The sequence below is a fragment of the Trachymyrmex septentrionalis genome, unplaced genomic scaffold (assembly GCF_001594115.1).
Source record: "Trachymyrmex septentrionalis isolate Tsep2-gDNA-1 unplaced genomic scaffold, Tsep1.0 scaffold203, whole genome shotgun sequence".
NCBI lineage: Eukaryota > Metazoa > Arthropoda > Insecta > Hymenoptera > Formicidae > Trachymyrmex > Trachymyrmex septentrionalis.
The window spans coordinates 484,717-485,334 of NW_017305213.1; the positions used below are offsets into that span (position 1 = coordinate 484,717).

At 36.2% G+C, this 618-nt stretch overlaps 1 protein-coding gene across 1 annotated transcript; it reads left to right on the forward strand.

Annotated features, from left to right (window-relative positions):
- Positions 1 to 152: 152 nt before the first annotated feature.
- On the forward strand, positions 153 to 538 carry LOC108747922 (the record flags this gene model as incomplete). The annotated part of the gene is made up of 1 exon (XM_018485829.1): positions 153 to 538. A coding segment is annotated over exon 1 (386 nt), but the record flags the coding sequence as incomplete, so codon positions are not given.
- Positions 539 to 618: the final 80 nt, after the last annotated feature.

A 618-nucleotide genomic window follows, 5' to 3' on the forward strand; every position in this document is an offset into this window, starting at 1 on the left:
AGAATCAGAAAAAGAAAAATGAAATGAAACAACATACGACAAAAGGAAAAAATCAAAAGAGCGAGATAACATGTTTTTACTGCAAAAAGACAGGTCACATTGCAAGAAACTGTCAAAAACGGTTAAACTCAGAAAAACAAAATGTTATAAACATGAGTGCTTTTTGTGGATCGACAATAAAGTGTAAGGACACGTGGATCATCGATTCTGGCGCAACGCATCACATGGCTCCGAAAGAAGAATATTTTTCGACGATTGACAAGAGTTCTCACATCGAAGGCATCGCATTGGCAGACGGAAGAAAAGCATCCTCAATGGGGAAAGGTGCCGTCAGTGCGGTAATCAAGTCAGATAATTCAGGATCTGTGGTTAAATTTAAAACAGAAAATACTCTATTAGTACCAGATATTAAATGCGGTATTTTATCGGTGAAACAGCTTATTGAAAATGATAGAGAAGTGTTATTTAACGAAAAAGGCTATTTTATATATGACAAAACTGGAAATTTGCTAATAGAAGCAAAAGAGAAAGATCGACTGTACGTAATGCATACCGAACCGATGAAGGAAATCGAAGTCGTTCTAAACTCAATGACGCGAAAAGAGACAAAATCGGAAT